The sequence below is a fragment of the Cylas formicarius genome, unplaced genomic scaffold (assembly GCF_029955315.1).
Source record: "Cylas formicarius isolate icCylForm1 unplaced genomic scaffold, icCylForm1.1 PGA_scaffold_5__7_contigs__length_24384050, whole genome shotgun sequence".
Taxonomy (NCBI): domain Eukaryota; kingdom Metazoa; phylum Arthropoda; class Insecta; order Coleoptera; family Brentidae; genus Cylas; species Cylas formicarius.
The window spans coordinates 22690444-22706355 of record NW_026844341.1 but is presented as its reverse complement, the minus strand read 5'-3'; the positions used below and the strand labels follow the sequence as shown (position 1 = coordinate 22706355).

Sequence of the window (15912 nt, the reverse complement as noted above, 5' to 3'; positions counted from 1 at the left end):
AATATCTTAATCTGAATTATCGTAAACGGATCTATTGCATCAACTTTGTCGAATGGAGTCATAAATTATTATTTACAAAGAGAAGGGTTTCGATTAAAATGCCTATCAACTAATTAAACAAAATATTTATTGGGCCATTTGATGACGATTGTTTTAGTTTGGAACAATTAAAACAAATTTTTTTAGAACGCTCTTTTCTTAAAACCAACCATTTTGCATCGGCCACCTTCACGTGTGAGGTGGACGAAATTATTTTAAAAAAATACAAATACATAAAAAGGGTGATCCTATATTCCGGTGACGTTTCTGATCCAGTCGCGCGCAGCCGGCACGCTCGCGTAAACTCCAGGTCTTCCGGAGAGAGCGCACCCACCTCCCCATGAGACCACCCCTACGAGTTCATTGTTTACGAGCAGAGGTCCACCCGAATCTCCTTGGCACGCGTCCTTGCCTCCGTCAGCGAACCCTGCGCAGATCATACTCGTCGTCATTTGCTCCCCTGCCGAGAAACCACGAGGGTTGGTATCCGTCAATTCGTTCAGTTACACTGTTTACCGTAGGCGGCTCTGCACGTCTCGAAGCTAACGATTGGGACGAACACTTCTTGCAGTTGCTCCGGAGGATGGTAGAAGCCCATAGTCATTGTTCCCCAGCCAGTGACGACTGCGGTTGTGCCCGGTAGTATATCCTGGCCTTGTTGAGGGAGTGCTATCGGTTTGATGGTAACCCCGTCGCCCACGTTTCGGTCCATCTCGAGGAGGGTGATGTCGAAGTGCAAATAGAAAGTCCCGTAGAGAGGATGGTCTATTATCCTGAGTACCGGGACAATCTGGCCGCCGGAGTTGTAGTGATGGGTGCCCAGACGAATAGAATATTTGAAGATCGAAGTTTCAACGCGGAAGCTACAATATAGTTTGTTATCGGAACCATATGGGGGGGTTGTATTTGTAATGCCTAACCGCTGGGTGCAGTGGGCTGCACTGAGGACCCATTTGGAGGAAATCAAGGACCCGCCGCAAAAATGGCTGTTAAAATACAAGACGGACACCTGGTGAGGGTGATCGGTGATATTCGTGTCGTGACCGCCGATAATCCTGGGATCGGAATGTGTGCCAACGGCGTCTAAAACAATAATTTTTCTTGATGCTGATTGTTCTAAAATCGGCTCGATCTTACCCGTTGGTAGGAAAACAGCCCATGTCAAGACCATTAGCGACAGCATTGTCGTTCGTAGCCACTGATCGGTAGTTCTTTCCTACACACGCAATTCGTCAATATCAGTAATACCTTAATCCAAATTGTCGTAAATGGATCTATTGTATCGACTTTTTCGAAATAGGTAATAAATTACTTTTTTCCGGAAAACCAATATGTAGAAAAATAGGTGATTCTATTTTATCCGATGATGGTGTCGTATATTTAGCTGTACCCGTCAGTTATCGTCAGTCTATCCTCACATTTTAATTTCTGGGGGTGATATAGCTTTAAATCTGTAATCTGTAATTTTAATATTAAACTTTAGTAATGTGCTTGTTAATATGTTCTACAATCCGCTATAAAACAAAAGTGCCATCATACGTGGCAAACATTTTCCACACTTGTTCCTGCCTGACATGTGAAGCAAGGAAGTGGTAAAAAAGAAATACTCCACGTAGACTATGCAATGATGGGCAAGAAAAGACTTGTTAAAAAATTACCCATTATTTAATTTTTAGGTAGGTTTGGGATGAATTTATCCAGTCTTCCTAAGTAGTTTAAATGATGCCGAAAAAATACGCAAGACAGAAGAGTTTTTTTTTATCGCTTAGACCTGAGCCACACATACCAACTGGCAAACTCTGGTCGGTTGCAACCTCCGATAAATCTAAAATTATGTTTTAGAGAGTTCTTTTTCTGGAAGACTTGGGGTATTGCATAGTAGAATATACATAGAGACTAGATCATAGACAAGAAAACTGTGGCGGCAATAAAAACTATTATACAGCAAAGTTTAAATGCTTTAAAAACTTGGTGCATTTCATAGCCTGCTTCAGATTTACTATCGCTCAGTTGGTTTGGGAAATATCGGCGAAAAACCGTCAATGGTGGATTTCGTTTTCACCAGTAAATCCACGGTTAAATTGACAGTTGTCAAAATGTGACATTATTCAAACACTTTTTGAGTAGAGTAAAATAGCGCATTTGACATGTGTAATATTGGATTTTTCGATTTTTGGAAATTTACATTTCGGTGATCTGTCGCAAGTGAACAAAGGATCGTATCAGCTTTTATCCATCTAAGGAGGGCTCGTGAGGACTACGATGTTAAATAATTCAAACTATCAAAGTTGTGTAGTAGTACGTTTTCTATCATTGAAATAATAAATGTAACAAAAAAATTGTCGAAACCTCTTGAAAATGGCCAGTATAAAAAAAAATCCATATATTAGCGTTGTACAGGATGTCCCATTATAAATTAATAAATGGATCATTTGGTCAATATTGATCCTACGATCATCAAGTTTAAATGACCAAAGTTGGAGCATTTCTCGTTAACCTTCGGATCCGAAATTTATCTGTCAAATTTTGACAGGTCGACTTTGTTTTTGCATTTTTTTCTCCTGATTTCAAATATATATGAGTTGTTAGGGTTATTTTTGACAGATTTGTGGAAATGTGGACATTTCAGGCTATTGCTCGCATTGAGTATAGGAGATTACATTCTCGCATAGCAGGTTGCAAAAGAAGGCCAGTTCCCTGAAATGTTGATGAAGAAACGAAGTTTCAAAATATTTCCCTTCAGAGCAGCCGTCGAACTCCATCCGACATTGCACGAGGGATATGAATTTGAGTAAAAATAAAATCCGGCCTATTTTAAACACATATAACAGAAAATCGTACAGCAAATAAACTCTAATTCGGTTTTCGTGGCTAATTTAATTTTCAAACAGTAGTTATTGACTTCCTTACATTCAATATTAGATAAAATGCGCGATATTTCAAAATTTGTCAAAAATAACCGTAACAACTCATACACATTGGAAATCAGGAGAAAAAGTGTAAAAGTAATCACATACAGGGTGTTCATTTTTTTTTTAAATATCGACCTCTCCAAATTTGACAGATAGAATTTTTTTTTAAGAACAATACTCCAATTTTGCCAATTTAAACTTTATCGTAGGATCAATATTAACATGCAGTCACAAAGGAGCGTCATCATTGCCTCACCGCATGATTTGGAGATGTATTTGCCCAAGATATGTGACTTGTTAAGAAGTTGTCCTCTTCTGAACAATGTCACATTTTGACTACTGTCCATTTAACCCTTTTGGATTCACTCGCGAAAACCAAAATCCGCCATTTTTAGTTTTTCACCGATATTTTCCGAGCCACTTAACCTAACATTGTATATCTAGCAGCTGGATGGTGTGCGCGATAGTTAATGAGACCATCGAACCAGTTTAGACAGTTTTATTCAATCTACAACCCGCTGACCCTGGCTATCCAGTCTCTGTAGAGGGCGACGTTGGTAAAAACACCTCCGGGCAGACCGATGACGTTTCCGCATTCCACACTGAACTCTCCCACGCCCAAGAGGGTCCCGTCGGCCACCAAAGGTGCGCCGGTATCGTGGGAGCAGAGCCCCTTACCCCCTTCGGCGGACTGGGCGCAAAACATCGTATCGCTGATTATGGCTTCTGAAATTCCAAATTATAATAATAATAATAAATTGCCTTTATGGTTGTATATTGTTATATACAAATACAGAGTAGAGAAGATGTGAAGTCTAGCGAATGCTACTCCACTTAACCTTTAAAATGTATAAAATTAAAAATACATAGGAAGTTATAATAACATTGATAAATTAAATATAGTATAATAGATGTAATAGTAATATGGAACAATAGGAAATTATTTAAAGTAAAAATAAAAAAAATAATATTGAAAATCAAATTATTTGAGAAGTTTCGACCTAAAATATTTTTTAAAGAACTTAATTGAATAAAATTTTACTGAATCGGGTATACTATGAAAAATTACAACAGCGTTATAAGAAAATGATCTGCGGGACGGAAATAAAGAATATCGTGGCAGTGAGAGTCTGTAGGGGTGCCTTAGAGCCACAAACCATCGACGCTAAAAAGTATTTGAAAGTACTGTCAATTTTTGGCCGGCTAAGTTCCTAGATTTTGTGGGAAATCCTATCAAATTCGCGCAAATTTTACGAAAATAAATCTGCAACAGCTGTTGAAGCAATTGAAACAATATCAAATAATTTAGGATCGAAGGATCGAAATAGCTGGGTGTCCTCAACAAATGAATGCAAATTCAAATCTTCGATGGATGTATAAATATCAGAAATATAAATTAAGAATAATATCGGTCCAAGGACAGAACCCTGCGGTACACCTGATGAAACAGGGAGAAATTCAGAACTTACATTGCCAAGGGTAACTCTCTGATATCTGTTAGCTAAGTAGTTTTAAAAAAATCGAAGCTGTAATAGCTCAATTTTGCACAAATAAGTTTATGGTCAAGCTGATCAAAGGCTTTAGAGTAATCTAAATATATAAGTGCAGTCGCAAGACTAATGATGTGATTGTTGATGTTGATAAAAGTAGACTAATAGTACTAAAACTTTTACTAAATCCAGATTGACTGTTAGTGACAATATGATTAGAAATAACGTAGATAAGGTTGAAAGAATATTGATTGGACGAAGATCTGAGAATTGGCTGACATTGTTATTTTTTGCCAATGGTGTGATCAAAGCCAACTTCCAAATACTAGGAAAATGATATAATATGTGTAACGTATGGCGCGGTAATATGGAGGGTCATTCTAGCAGGTACACAATCAACACCAGCAAAATTTGCCGTAATGTTTGCAATAATGGCTTTAATTGAGGCAATGATATATTCGAGTTGAACTTTTTTTTTAACATAAGCAAAAGAACTCACTGCCTACGCTCTTCTTACAGTCTTCGGTAAGCACAATATTAAGCTTGACATACTGCAACTGGTCTGATAATTCAGTGTCATATTCACTGGTAGAACCCCAACCAATAGCTGCTGCTGGTTCGTTGCTAATCAACTCTTGGTCGTTTTCGGGTAGTTTGACGGAGTGAATGAACGATCCGTACTCAAGAGGGATTTCTAATTTAAGCAGTGCCAAGTCGTTGCTGAACATCTGATACGGTCTGAAGATGTGTACTTCTGACACCGGCACCACCTCGCCTCCGGACGTGGGCTGGCTACTTCCTACACGGGCTGACCACTGGCCTCGGAGGCGATGACCGTCGTTGCTGTGAATTGACCGATATTAGACTCAGAGGCAGTGACTGGTAAGAGTACTTACTCGTAGAAGCAGTGACCTGCCGTGATTATCCAACTATTGTCGATGATGGATGCTTGGCATGCATATTCACCGTCTAGTAATACCGCAGCCAGATACGGATAGTACTGGATGTCGGCGTCGGCACCTCCCACTATTCTAGGTGCCGGCTTGGAACCAAGCGGAACGCCTGTAATGAATTAGGGATACGTATTAGGCTACTGGTGTGGGAAGTCTGAGTCTACAACCGGGTTTATAAACTTACCATGAATTTGGGAAGTCGCTAAGCAAACGACAAGCACCGTTAATGCAGTTCTCATGGTGGAATAATGTAGTAACAGAATGAGGAAAATGTCCGGAACATGGTTTATATAGGCCTTAGATACTTGTCTAAAGGATATTTCTAATAAAAATTATTTTTGGCACTGATCGATAAGATTACGATCTAGAGAACAAAGGCTCTCCTTATCTTCCGAATAATCGTGTTTTTCTTTTTCTTTCTTTATCTACGGTGATTCCACGATAAAATCTCTCGACTTTACAAATAACACCGAAAAGTTACAGGTTTTATTATTCCTAGGAGTATGCTTCCTATTCAAATCCATCAAAAAATAATGTAAAATTTCATGTTTGGAAAATGTGTTTTGGAGGATGTAATAATAGTTTTAAACTGGACCTCACAACATAAAGGGATATATAATTTTTACGCTGCCATGTTACGCCAGTGCTTGAATTAGAATTCGGAGGGTACGTGACTCGCATCGACCAATCACAGTCGACCTGTTTCGAAGTATATTGCCACGTTTAGCAAACCAATTGTACTGAAACGTACTTCAATTCAAAAATTATACACGCAAATATCCTACGTGGTAGACAACACGAGTTGATAAAAAATATAAGACACAACGCAAACACTTACAAAAAACCGTGTAACGATTTACCTTATTGTCATTCAAATTTTAAAATGTATGATAAAATCTCAGCTTGGAAGAATACAATCGTTCTCCTGCATTTTGGTCTTACATAATTTGACCAGAATCACTGGCATCGTGGTTTACAACGACAATAATCTTGACGATCTTCAAACCTCCGTGGAAGAGTTCGCTACTTTTTTAAAGGGTGTATTTCTTTCACCGGGTCCCAGTCGCACGGCTTACAATAATAAAATTCCATCTTTTTTGACCAAAGATTGTATTGATGCTTTCTCTAAACCTCCATTCGTGATATCTAGTCTAGCGCATTGTTCTGGAATTTATCCGCCATATTAGAAGGAATCAATAGTTTGTTCTATTCATAAAAGTGGGGAAAAAAGTCACGTAATCGATTATAGATCAATCACAATCTTGTTGTTGTTCTGCATGATCATATTTTCAACTCTGTAGAGAACATTATTTCACTAGATCAGCATGGATTTTGTAAGTCCGGGTCTACGGTTACTAATCTAGTACAGTTTACAGAGTATACATCAAGAGTTCTAGATAATCAAGGTGAGGTAGATGTCGTATACAGGATGTTCGGAAATTGAGTTCGGAAATTTGGACGAAAGATTCAAAATTCGCAGAGGGCACTTTGGCACTTTATTTTAGTTATTCAATCTGACATTGCAAAATAGAACAGATTGCTTTAAGCACAAATCCTCAAAGGTTGATACTCTTGTCGATAAGTGTTATTTACAGAAACATGCAGGCCCGCATTTTTCAAAAAATTATGCTACAAATTAAAAAAGTGAAAAAATGGCAAGACTTCAAGTGCCCCCAAGAAAAGAAGTCCATCGGATTAAGTTGGACCCATCCATCGATGCATGATTTAAATACTTTTCTACAGTCGATGGGGTGGAGCGCCATCTTGCATTCACCACGTGTTTTCTCTATACTGCAAGGATACCTCTTCCAGCAAAGGTTGCTGCCTATACATTTAAAGAAAACCGGCGAAGACATTTACAATGTCATCGCTGACACACACTGACACATAACTGAATGCAGCTTCGTCAGTGAACTAAATGATATTTAAGAATTAATGGTAAATCGTTGTTTCCAATAGCAATAAGCCTTATATAGTAGGTAAATATAGGATAAATATCCAAGAGGGCACAAAAAGGGAAAAGGTAGGAATAAAAGGGGAAGAATAGGAAAAGTTGCGTAAAAATGAACAACAGACCAGTACAGAGCGTTACCTAGTGAAGCAACATTGTACCTTTCTGTGCTGGGGGCAGTGATTATTACGCAAATTAAACCCATGGACGTTTGCTCTAAAAGAAATTTTCAACAGATAGCAAGGTGACTTATTTTTAATGATCTTGAAATAAGCTTTTTATCTGTTTTTCAGTTACATGCTGACGGAAAAGAAGTTTAGAATCCATGAATGAATCCAGAGTTTTACTTTAAACATAAAATTTTAGGGGAGTATCGGTAATTGTTAACAAGAGCTGATTTTTTTTAATTTTCAAATTAAACATCGTTTCCGAAAATTACAGCAGTTGATTTAGTGGGATTAATTTTAAGTAGATGATCCGTAGCAACATTATAGAACAACTGCGGCACTCTTAAACAAACTGCAAGCCATAGTGAACATACGTTCTCCATTATAACTCGCTGTGTTCTATTAGAGAGAAAGGATTTTAAAGGATTTTGTGAAACATGACTTAAACCAGTAAATTTCAAAAGAGCAAACATAAGCTCATGATTGAGCATGTCAAATACCGTACTAAAATCTAGTAACATTAATACCGAGCTTTTGTTTTCATCAGCAGCTCTGAATAAATCGTGCGTTACATCAGCTAGAACACTGTCGCAGCTATATCCCTACCGAAATCCTCATTTTTTCTCTGACAGTATTCTGCCGCTCTCTTACTATTACTATTAGACTTTTGAGAAATTAAGAAGAATGATGGTCGAACGTGTGTGATGTACGGGACAACCGTATGGCAGCATAACAAAATGAGCGTTATGTTAATCATATCGCTCATCCTCCTCTTCGAGCAGCTCTAAATCAAAACCCTGGTACATATTTTCAAATACGCTGCTATTATAATAATTCAGAAGTTTGGCTTTGGGAGTGACGTCCGAGAAGGTAAAAGTAGCAAAATAATTATTTAGCGCATTCACATCCAAGTTTTCATGCATAACCTTTTTTTCAGTTTTAGTATTTAGTATTTATTCTGTAAATATGCTTTTTTCCATGCAAATGGCCAATGTAGTGGAATTGCGCAATTGCTTTTAATAAACCATACGTTTGATGTCTAGTCCACGTTAGTATTGTACAATCTCAGTGTCCATTGCGAACTGTCTTAATTGTGTACCGATTGGTAAATCAATGCTGGAAAATTTGGTTAATTTATTTGCTAAATATATATTTTTTTTGACGTTACTAAAGGTGTTCTGTAAGTAGATTGTTTTCTGTTGAGTAATAAGGCTATTGTTAGCATTATTATTATTACTATTTTATTTCATATTACTGTGCTCATATTCAAATTTAGTGCTAAAATGTAAATTAAGTTGCACTTTTCATTTATATTCTTTGGAAAAAACGAAAGTAATATGAAAAAAGATATGCATTCAATTCTACAAAAAAGATACATATTTCATATCAATTGTTAATCATATGCATATGGAGCACTAAAATTGGTCTCTCCCCATAGGTACATCCTCACTACTAACAAAAACTTCATCAGATTCTTTGTTTGGTTCTTGGCAATTTCATTTATTGTGATGAACAAATATCCCGTTTTGCTTATGGTATTAAGAAAAACCAGCCTGTGAAGTGTACATAAAATATGAATAACAGTAATCTGGCGCCATCACCATTTAATTAAGTTAAGTATTTGGTAGGTTGGCAACATATATATATATATATATATATATATATATATATATATATATATATATATATATATATATATATATATATATATATATATATATATATATATATAAACTTAATTCAATTAAATGGTGAAGGCGCCAGATTACTGTTGTTCATATTTTATGTACACTGTCTGATTGTCGCAAGAGAGAGTGAATCCTTTAATTATGTTTTCTGGACGTGTTATATAACTGACGCAATTTTCTTTGGTACTACGATATTTTTATTAAGAATATTTTGCACTGAGCTAGGAGGCAATATTATTTCGTCTGTAGCATACGGTAAATTTGTTTTTTAATTTTTGGTCTGGTTAACTAATCCGCTCACTGCTCACATGATAATTTTTCATTTTTTTGTCGGTGCAATTAGTACACTTTCAACAAGCCTAGAATGAAATCGTGCATTATCAATAATAATTAAACACGACCTTTGTAGTGAGAACTACTGTACTTATCCGGCAATTGGTGCTATCTCTGTCGAGTACACGACACCGGGGCGTAATAGGCAAATGCGGAACACTGAAGGTAAAAGGGTGGGTTTTGCCATTCTTAGTATAGGAGTGGAAGCAGGTAATATACTGAGGCACCTTCTTTCTTGATTTTATGACCGACTATGCCATCACAAATCGTACCGACTATATATCGAAAAACCTGAGGCATCGGCAACAACGAAGTGGAAAGTGGGTTAGAAGTAAAAGAAAAAATTACAAGTTAACTTGCAAATAGAAGCCAGCTCTTACAAAACGGAGTTGAAGACATGGGTATCAGCTGAAAGCAAAATGCGAAATTTACGACCAGGACCAAAAGCAGATGGAGAATATGGAGAAGAATCAACTTGCCACATCTAAAATATCCTGGTTCAAGGGGTCGGTCATTGACCAGTCACTTTTTTTGAACATTTTTCATCATTTCAAGTTATTGTGTTTATTTTGAAGGTTCTGTCGAGCTTATGGCCTGCACACTGATTAAATGGACTGTATATTGCTCACACTTATTTATTTTACTTTTTAATTACAAAAGAAGCAGAGCACAAAAATAATACGTTCTTCGTCGTTGACGTATGTCTCTCGTCTCGTCTGCCCGCGCAACTAAGAACAATCGGCAGCGTTCGGTAACCACAGAAATAGATGTGGAACGGGTGGCCTAACCGCTTAACGTTAAATCTATTCAGTAACTTAAGATTATATTTGGCCTGGTCTCGTAATTACCAATACCTGTAGTTACCCCATCCCTATGCCATTTGCCACAATTATATGTTCCCCATCTTTCCTGATACTCTGGGAATGTCATTCTCCTTGTTTGTGCCAAGTGTTTTAGTTAATTTGGAGATGGTTAAACATTCCAAAAGAAGCAACGACGATGGCAGCTCGTCTGAGGACGAGTATAGGCTACGTAAAAAGTTGAGACGCTTGAAGAAATGGTTGGATAAAACGGATTATGAAAATGCAGCATTTCGCAAGGGTGTCTCGCTGGAAACTATTCGTTTAGCAGCAGGCTGGTCATCCAGTTCGAAAATGTTCACCTTTGCTCAAGCATCACTGAACACATAACTAGATATAATGATTTCCGATAATTATGAAATGTAGGCTGAATGTAGGATTACTAGATAAGCAACATATAGAAATAATATTTTAATTCATAATTTATTAATAAATATTTTTGCACTTTCTCTCTTAGGTGCAGGGAAGCTCTGTTTCCGGGCTTTCCTTTTCAAAATGTTGGAGGCTTTAAATATCTACAGGTATCGTTAGAGAGAGAGATGATGCCAAATATAATCAATAGATCAAACGAACTTACCTAAGGTGAAGTCCGATCCTAATCATATTGGGCCTGATTGGAGTAAATAACTCCCGGCCAGATCCCAGACTCCCGCTGGGACATTCTGAAAAGTACTTTAAATAAATGACATTCCCAGAGTATAAGGAAAGATGCGGATTATTTTTGTGATTCAAGGTTAAAATTGTGGCAATTGGCATAGGGATGGTATTGTAATCCCCAACATGGCGAAAATATCTTAAACAATAGTGTATCTTACAAAAATATATAACTGTAGGGGCGGCATCCAACATAGTTGCTCTGATGCAACCCCATAAAACGAGCATATGACACTATAAAATAAAATATAGCATATAAATTATATAGACTTTCATTCAAAATGGTAGACACTACTAGATTAAATTCAAGAAAAAAATACATATACACAATTTTAAGTTTAAGTTTAAGTTTTTGTTTGAATGAAGTTAGTGAGGTGATTGATCTCAGTTGGAGAGGGAGTTTGTTTTAAGCCTTGATGGCATTGTACGTGAAACTGCGCTGAAACTGCGCTGAAATATGTTTGGGAACGGTAAACTGCCCCCTATGGCGAGTATTAACCGAATCAATATCTGATCCACGAGTAAGTTTGTCAGAAAGATGCGTCGGACGTTGGAGAGATATTATTTTTTTATTTAAGACTAAAAGCTGCGACTTAAAACGTTCTTCTAATGTTAGCCAGCGAGAATCCTCTAGGCTAGTATGATCAAATTTACGAATGTTGTATGAGAATCTGAGACAGGCATTCTGAAGACGCTGAAGACTAGCCTTGTCCTTTTGAAGTAGGGCAGGCCAGTAAACTACCATACAGTATGAAATTGAGGAGAGAATTAAGGAATGGGTAAGTTTTAACTTAATTGCTGTGTCCAGAATATCTCTATTACAGTAAAGAATCCTAAGCTTGTAAAACGATTTCGGGATCAATGAAGCTACGTGACCTTCAAAACGCAGATTATTATCCAAATGCAGTCCCAGATTTTTGCATTCGGCAACCGGCCGTAAGAGAAGGTCATTTAAGTAAATTTTGGCACCGTCTAGACTAATTATTTCTCCTTTATCTTTACCAAAAATTATGAGTTGCGTCTTATTTTCGTTAAGTAACAGACCGTGCTTACTAGAAATATCACTGAGAGCACGCAGGTCACTCCTTATATTATTAACGGCGGTATTAATTTGAGAGTAATTAAATTACTTGAGTGTCGTCTCCGTACTGATGGGAGGATGCTTAATTAATTTACAGAAGTCGGAGGTATAAACGGAAAACAGCATCGGACATAAAATACTGCCCTAGCTGTTATTGAAGAATACTCTTTGACACCGATCAGAAAAGTAACTTTTGAAAAACTGCAACACACCAGCCCCCACAGTTTAGCAAAGAGCAGGCGGTGGTCCAAGGGTGTCAAACGCTTTGGTATAATCAAGCAATATTAAGCAGGTATTCAGGCCTACATCATTTTCCCGAAATATATATTCACAAACTTTTAAAAGAGCCGTATTTGTACCATAATGTGCTGCTTCTCAACAACTTTTTTTAGCACTTTAGATATAGTAGGGAGAATGCCAATAGGTCGGAAATGAGAAACATCACGCGGTTGAGATGTTTTAGGGGCAGGAATGTTAATAGACAAGCACTTATTAATAATATACGTAATATGGGGCAAAAGTTGGGATATTACGTATAATATCATCTTCCTATCAATCTCATCAGACCCCACGAAGTGAGTTCTAATTTGTTGTATTATTATTCCTACTTCGTTAGAGTAAACAGTTGAAAATGAAAGTTTTGATTGAGGTCCGGAATACACATTAACATACCTAAGTACACTCCAGAAGTTTTTTGGATCCGTAAGAAACTTGTGTTGTACGAAAGCCTTTTTCTCCGACTTAACAGCCACATTTACAAGATTTCTCAACTTCTTGTATTCCATCCAGGATTGTTCGGTTTTCTGTTTCTTATATTTGTACAGCGCTTTATGTTTCAACTTTATCATTATTTTTAAGTTTTCCGTGAGCCAAGGAGCTGGCGGTTTTGTTATCTTCGCAGTTTTTAAAGGAGCATGCAAGCTGAACACTCCCAGTAAGTTGGTATTAAAAAACTCCACCATTTTATCCACGTCAGTTAGTTCGAATAATTTATCCCAATTAATATTGTTTAAATCATATAGAAAATGTTCGTAACAACAATTGGAAAAATCCCTGTAGATTTTTAAAAATGCTTTTGGTTTAGATTTAGGTATCTTCAATTCGCAGTGTACCATATGATGATCAGCACCTTCCATTTTGTATAGTTAAAAAGATGCAATAAGCACGTTGAAAACTCGAAACAAAAATCGATTCGAAGTGTGCCTCTCTTGATAACAAATTTTCCCAAAAACTGCGTAGAGAGGCTTGACAATTTGGAGCAACATAGTAGGCGCAACGTACTGCGTTTTAATGTTTTTGAAGTTAAACCGCACGGGGATTTGCTGACTGATATAACTTGTTTTATAATGGATACTCTGAAAATCTCTTGAGATAGATTCTGTTTTTAGGCAATAATTCTAACAAATACTTCAGGCTTTTTTTTTATATTGAGTTTTATATTTTGATTTAGGAATATTTTGTATAAGTTTATTAATATTATTCAAAAGTTTATTAGTTATAAAAATATATTTTAAACTAAAATAAAGTTATTTGATTAAAAAAAGTATTTTTTTCTTCGATTTCACAAATTAATTTCTATGACTGATATATATGTTAGCGATATGTTTTCTATGGCGGCCAAGAGTCACGTATGCTGAGTCAGGACGGACGAGCGGCATGTCGTTCCAGCTACGCAAGAACGAACGCCAGTACGATATAGACCGAAGAGCCGAAAGGCAATGCTGTAATAGGTGGTCAAATAGAACAGTGCTTTGGTTTTTGGGGAGAGTTTTATTCCGTATAGGGTTGAAACCCTTACTCCATCTCTTAAGTTAACATATATGACATTCGTCCGCTCTATCTAGTTCAGAAATAAGTTTTTCCTGTTAAAGAACTCCAATTACGATCGCTCTGTTCACGTACATTGTTGTATCCATCACGGACTCACTGTCATATGAGTTGAGGCATGTCGCATGGTGATATGTGCGCTATTAAATAAACCCACCGGAACAGCTTAGAAAATTTTATTTAATCTACAACCCGCTGACGCTTCCTATCCAGTCCCTGTACAGGGCGACGTTGGCAAAAGCACCACCAGGCAGTCCGACGACCTGACCGCATGCCAAACTGAACTCTCCGACTCCCAGGAGGGTCCCGTTGGAGACCAAAGGTGCGCCGCCGTCGTCGGAGCAGAGACCTTTACCTGCGGACTGGGCGCAAAACATCGTGTCGCTGACTAAATCGTCTGAAATTTCAAATTAATGGTGATTTTAAATCTAAGCAAACGAACTCACTTCCGTAGCTACTTTGGCAGTCTTCGGTGAGCACAATATTGAACGTGACCTGCTGCAACTGGTCTGCTAATTGAAAGGAATAGTCCGCAGTGGAACCCCAGCCGGTAGCTACTGCCGGTTCGTCGCTTTTCAACTCTCGGTCTTTTTCCGGTAGTTTGACGGCCTGGATGGACGGTCCGTACTCAAGAGGGTTGTCTAATTTAAGCAATGCCAAGTCGTTGAGGAACTTCTCGTACGGGTCGTAGAAGTTTACTTCAGACAACGGCACTATTTGACCTCCGGACGAGGGTTGGCTGCTTCCTACTCGAACAGACCAGTTGCCTTGGAGACGAGTGCCATCGGTGCTGCGAATGACCCGAAATTAATGTCAGAGGAAGTCAGTAGTGGGGATACGCACTCGTAGAAGCAGTGAGAGACGCCGATTACCCAGCTGGTACTGATGATGGATGCTTGGCATGCGTATTCACCGTCCAGCAAGACCGCGGCCTGGTACGGATAGTCCTGGATGTCGGCATCTTGACCTCCTACGATTCTGGGCGCCGGCTTGGAACCATGTGGTACACCTGATATACGAAAAAACGCCACATATTTGGTTGTCTACACATGACCATTGCTCCTGCATTTTAAACGTACCTTGAACTAGGGTAGCCGTTAAGCAAGTAACGGAGATGATCAATGCGACGGCCATCGTGGTGCGGCCTAATCAGTGACCAAACCTAATGTGTTCGTCGTAAATAGCGTAAGATTGTCATCCAACGGATGTTGGTCCTTGAAATAATCTGTGATATTATCGAAACCGCAGTTGTTGATAGCTGGTAGTGCTTTAAAAAAAATCATTTACCCATATAAAACAAACACGTGAAAAATTTATTATTGGTGACCAAAAAATTTCAGAAGTACTTATTTTGTTGGGAGTTTAACAATGTCAGCCATTTACCTAGTTGATTTTGAAAAAAATTACTTCAAAGGAATATTTGAAATTCGCTTTTTGAATAATTTTGTTTTTGTGATTTTTTTTTTCTTCTCTCGCTCAACTCTTCAGACAAGGGCACCAGCTGACCCCCAGACGAGGGTTGGCTGCTTCCTACTCGGCTCGACCAGTTGCCTTGGAGGCGGGTGCCATCTATTCTGCAAATGGGCCGAAGTTAAAGTCAAAAGAAGGCAGTCGTGGGCATACGTACTCGTACAAGCAGTGATAGACGCCGATTACCCAACCGGTGCTGATGATAGATGCTCGGGATGCGTATGCACTGTCCAGCAACACCGCGATCTGGTATGGATGTTCCGGATGTCCGCATCTTGACCTCCTACTATTCTAAATGAAGAAACAGTGCCAAGTATTTGGTAGTCTGCAGGTCACCATTGCACGAGTCTATTTATCCTGCATTTCAAAAAGTACCTTGAACCAGGGAAACCGTTAAGCAAGCAACGGAGATGATCGATGCGATGGTCATCATGGTGCAGCTTAGTAAGTGACCAAAATTAATGTATTCGTCGTAAGGAGTAAGGAC

General features: G+C 38.1%; 2 protein-coding genes across 2 annotated transcripts; both read right to left on the bottom strand.

The window, feature by feature from the left end:
* Positions 1-136: 136 nt before the first annotated feature.
* LOC132702472 (trypsin-7-like) lies at positions 137-1297 on the bottom strand. Its single transcript, XM_060671102.1, has 4 exons — positions 1177-1297; positions 960-1122; positions 556-902; positions 137-499 (listed from the first exon to the last, which is right to left on the bottom strand). Exons 1-4 carry the CDS (start codon positions 1220-1222, stop codon positions 288-290), a joined length of 768 nt encoding a protein of 255 aa, XP_060527085.1. The 5' UTR covers positions 1223-1297; the 3' UTR covers positions 137-287.
* Positions 1298-3084: 1787 nt separating this feature from the next.
* Positions 3085-15159, bottom strand: LOC132702630 (transmembrane protease serine 9-like). Its single transcript, XM_060671397.1, has 9 exons — positions 15035-15159; positions 14799-14964; positions 14402-14745; positions 14152-14352; positions 10971-11055; positions 5579-5703; positions 5338-5503; positions 4941-5284; positions 3085-3677 (listed from the first exon to the last, which is right to left on the bottom strand). Exons 1-9 carry the CDS (start codon positions 15087-15089, stop codon positions 3460-3462), a joined length of 1704 nt encoding a protein of 567 aa, XP_060527380.1. The 5' UTR covers positions 15090-15159; the 3' UTR covers positions 3085-3459.
* Between the last annotated feature and the right edge of the window lie 753 nt (positions 15160-15912).